Genomic DNA, 4,037 nt, shown 5'->3' with positions numbered 1-4,037 from the left:
CATTTTCATTACATATCATAATTTTTGACAACATTGTAGATAAAAAGAATATTCCATGATTCCATCTCTTTATACTACGTTGTATCTAGTTTCTTTTACATTTGTCTCATTTGAAATATTCAATTTCAATAAAGAGAATACTTTGACCATGATGGTTGTATTTCCTTTTTTTTTTTTTAAAAAAAAAATAAGTGAAACCTTTTTCTTTTACCAATAAGTAAAAATTTATAACAATTAAATATTAATAAATTATTCATTGCTTGAGACGTTTTCAATAAGTACTCACAAGGTTATATTTATTCATATACATAGTATATAAATCATAAACATTAGTCAAAATTAGTTAGATAGATAGTACACGAGGTCAAAACATTTCGCGTATTAAAATAAGAAGCGAGTTAGCAACTAAGGCCGCAAAATTCCAGTTTGCTTATCATGCTGCCACAAAAAAAAAAAAAAAAAAAAAAAAAAAAAAAAAAAAAACCACCTTGCTAAGGTACACGATCAATCAGTATAATTTAACAAGAATATAAGTCACTAGGCCACTTGTGCAGAAGATTCGAAATAAAGAGAGCAAAAATGTGATTCTTGATTACAAATCTCATCGAATTAGTTGAGATTCTCAACCTTCTGTAAATAAACTAAAGGAACAACCGCTGACATTATATTGTCCACGTGGCAGCTTTATAAGAAAAATTTTCCCGCCTAAATAAAAATCTGACATCATTATATTTTTTTTGGTTTAAAATTTCAAATTTAATTTCTCCTCCTCTCAATATAATTTATCTATACTGTACTCTTTAATTTATTAATTTTTCTTCTATCACCAACTATTGATATCTAATACATCTTTCCCTTACGCTTTATCGAACAAAATACTTTGATGTATACATTTTTTCTATTTTCCTGTATATATTACAAGTTTAAAATCATTATTTATTTGTTTGATTAAATTCATTTATTAAAAATCTAACTTTTATGTATGTGCTTAAATTTTCATATTCGGTTTGTTCTTCTTCAAAATTAATTTTATAAAATTAGTATTTACAACTAATGGTTATATCTCAATAATTTTTCTGATACATAGTAATACATAAAATATATATACTCTATATCGCATGGGATTAATCTAGTTTAAAAAATATGAGAAAACACACACTTATGAATAGTATGAAGATAATTTAATCCTTAAAATATTTATTTACCTATATGCTCTTATTAATTTTTTTTTTTGAATGGAATAGGGAGGGGTGATTTCATTAAATAATAATAGCCATTCGGCACTTACAATCATCCCTTAAGAGATCTAAATTCTCAATACAAGAATTAAATACTCCTAAACTAATGGCATCGCTTCTGAACTGCTCCTGGATAATTTTAGATGTCTTTGCATCATTCTTGACGGAGCTCCATTGATGTATAGTCGCAAAAGAGATATAACTTGATTGATCATCAAGATCTGCAAATTTGTCAGACGAATCTTCTAAATCTGCACCCCTATACCAACAGACGCGCAATTCCACAAATTTACAAGACGAATCTTCAAAATTTGTATCCCTGCACACACTAAAATCAAACAACCAAACAATACTAAACCCTACATGGAGGGACTGACAAAACCCTACATGGAGGGACTGACTATAATCACCATACCGATGGTGATCTTTATTGACCAAAAACATTAAATTAAAGAAGAATTTGGGGCTTACCATTGATAAAAGTCGATGGCAGCCCCTAAGTTTTAATATGGTAGGGTGCCTAGGTTTGAAGAGAGAGAACAGAGAAAATTTTAGGGTTTTTAAGAGAGAGAACAGAGAAAATTTTAGGGTTTTTAAGAGAGAGAAAAGTTATGCTCTTATTGATATGATGTTAAATACTTCTAAGCATTTCTAAGTGTAAGGACAATTACATACAATTTTTCTTTCTTTTTATTTATTTATTTATTTTTTTGACATATAAAGTTACACAATTATTTAGCATGGATTATTTTGAATGTGAAAAAAAAGAAGTTATATCTTTTAAAATTTAATACTTTTGAAGGGCTTTTCAAGATGACGGATAGCATATGATATGGCATTTAATGGTATAACAAACTTAAAATTATTTGTTACTCAAATCGGTTATGCCATATTCTTGAGGAAATGTAGTAGTGCTTGTCTGCTTGAGCTTGTGCAATATGCCAATCACTTTGATGACTTGTGTTTTTAAGTTTCAATTATAGTGACCTAATGTTAAAATCATTATCTATAACCTATTAAATTAATTTGGCACTTTAATCAATACTGTAGCTGTTAGGCCATAAGTATGGTTCTAGTGAAACTTTTTATTATTATTTTTATTTATTTATTTTTAATTTTGAGCTAAAACATTATTGAACTAATTTTTCTATAAGATTTTTTTTTTTTTAAAAAAATATTTATCCTTACTGATTTTTGGGCCGGGGTTAGTGTATAGAACTTAAAATTGCTGTTTTTTTTTCTTTTTTTCTTTTTAATTTTTTTATTATTATTATTTTTTTAATTTTTTACTCTTATCTAAGCTGATTTTCATTGATTGAAATTAATTTTAATCAATGTACATCATTCTCTGAATCGATCAAGGCCATAGATTATAGTTAACCATGAAGTATAATAAATCACTTTCATTTCACATGCACGATAAAAAGAATCAATGGCGATAAGAAGATAAAAATTCTCACATCATAATCGTGAGATTCGTGTCAAATATATATATTTTTTATTTCTTTTCAAAACAACAAATGAAGTGCACACACATCATCAAAACATCGTATAATCATGGATAGTCAGAATAGCAAGTAATTAAGAATCAGCTTAAAGTTGATAGGCAGTCCAAATTAACAAGAATATATTCATTACTTAATAAGCCACATAAGCTATTCAAATAACAAAAAAAAAAAAAAAAAAAAAAACAATTGTTATTGATTCCATTTTCCTATCCTATAAATAGAGAGGGTTTGCAAAAGAGGGAGTTCCGCAACACATACATACAATACAACGATACACACCCTACATAACACAAAATCATACGCAAGAATCATGAGTTCCTCTGCTCAACAGAAGAACATCCCTGAAGGTCGTCATCCTGTCGACCCAAGCGATCCACACGTCCAAAAGGTTGCTGCTTGGGCTGTTGCTGAGTATAACAAGGAACATGTAAGTTTTTGTAAAACTAATACTTGTCACGTTAAACAGAAATCAATCAATATAGTAGTTAACTTTATTTTTATCCAAAAATTACAAGTACAATATACATGTACAACAATAGTATGTAATGAACATATGCATAGGTAAATTTGTCGTGCATTCTGGTTTAATATGTTTATTTAATCCTCGTCGTAATTTGTAGGGGAAACACCTGGTGTATGTGAAGACTTTAAAAGCAGAAGAAGAATGCAACATTGGTAGCACGAGGTACTTTATTGATCTGGAGGCAGCTGATGGCTGCATGATTAACAAGTATTACGCGCAAGTTCTTGAAATAGAAGATCAAGCCCAAACTAAGAAGCTTGAAGAGTTCAAGCAACAAGGAAATGCACCCATCCCGGTTGCTAACTAATCTCGATCTTCAACAATAAATATGCAGGGCTAAGAAGCCATTTTTGGTGTGCTTATTATATAAGCTACATCAAAATATATATATATTTCAAGTTATATATTACTATGCATGTATTATGTACTAGTGAAATAAACAAGTCTTGGAAGACTTGATTTATGCACTAGTACTACTGTGTAATACTACTATTACCTAAATAAAACTGTCAGTGGTTGGATCTTAATTGAAACCATATAAGTGTGTATTCACATTTCAAATTTGCTTATCTATTGAAGTATAAACTTGGTAAACACATGTAAACGTCCCACTGCACATTAAGAAAAAAAAAAACAGAATTAAACACTTTATAATAAGACTAAGGGATTGCTTCTCCTAATGTCATATGGTTTTGGTATGGAACCTCCTTGGACTTGTGAAGTGGACATACTCCTTTATTTTTACTTACGAATTAGCATACATAAAAA

At 29.0% G+C, this 4,037-nt stretch overlaps 1 protein-coding gene across 1 annotated transcript; it reads left to right on the top strand.

Moving 5' to 3' along the window:
- Nucleotides 1-2,984: 2,984 nt before the first annotated feature.
- LOC145614748 (multicystatin-like) lies at nucleotides 2,985-3,802 on the top strand. Its single transcript, XM_081669816.1, has 2 exons — nucleotides 2,985-3,173; nucleotides 3,367-3,802. Exons 1-2 carry the CDS (start codon nucleotides 3,057-3,059, stop codon nucleotides 3,574-3,576), a joined length of 327 nt encoding a protein of 108 aa, XP_081525942.1. The 5' UTR covers nucleotides 2,985-3,056; the 3' UTR covers nucleotides 3,577-3,802.
- Nucleotides 3,803-4,037: the final 235 nt, after the last annotated feature.

The sequence above is a fragment of the Chenopodium album genome, chromosome 25 (assembly GCF_948465745.1).
Source record: "Chenopodium album chromosome 25, dcCheAlbu1.1, whole genome shotgun sequence".
Classification (NCBI taxonomy): Eukaryota; Viridiplantae; Streptophyta; class Magnoliopsida; order Caryophyllales; family Amaranthaceae; genus Chenopodium; species Chenopodium album.
Note: the sequence above shows the minus strand (reverse complement) of the source record. Positions and strands in the feature narration are given on the sequence as shown.

Bases quoted from the DNA above. Each gene is read 5' to 3' on its own strand.
- LOC145614748 (XM_081669816.1), top strand. From the start codon at position 3,057: ATGAGTTCCTCTGCTCAACAGAAGAACATCCCTGAAGGTCGTCATCCT. The intron at 3,174-3,366 runs GTAAGTTTTTGT...CGTAATTTGTAG, and splicing joins CTGAGTATAACAAGGAACAT to GGGAAACACCTGGTGTATGT.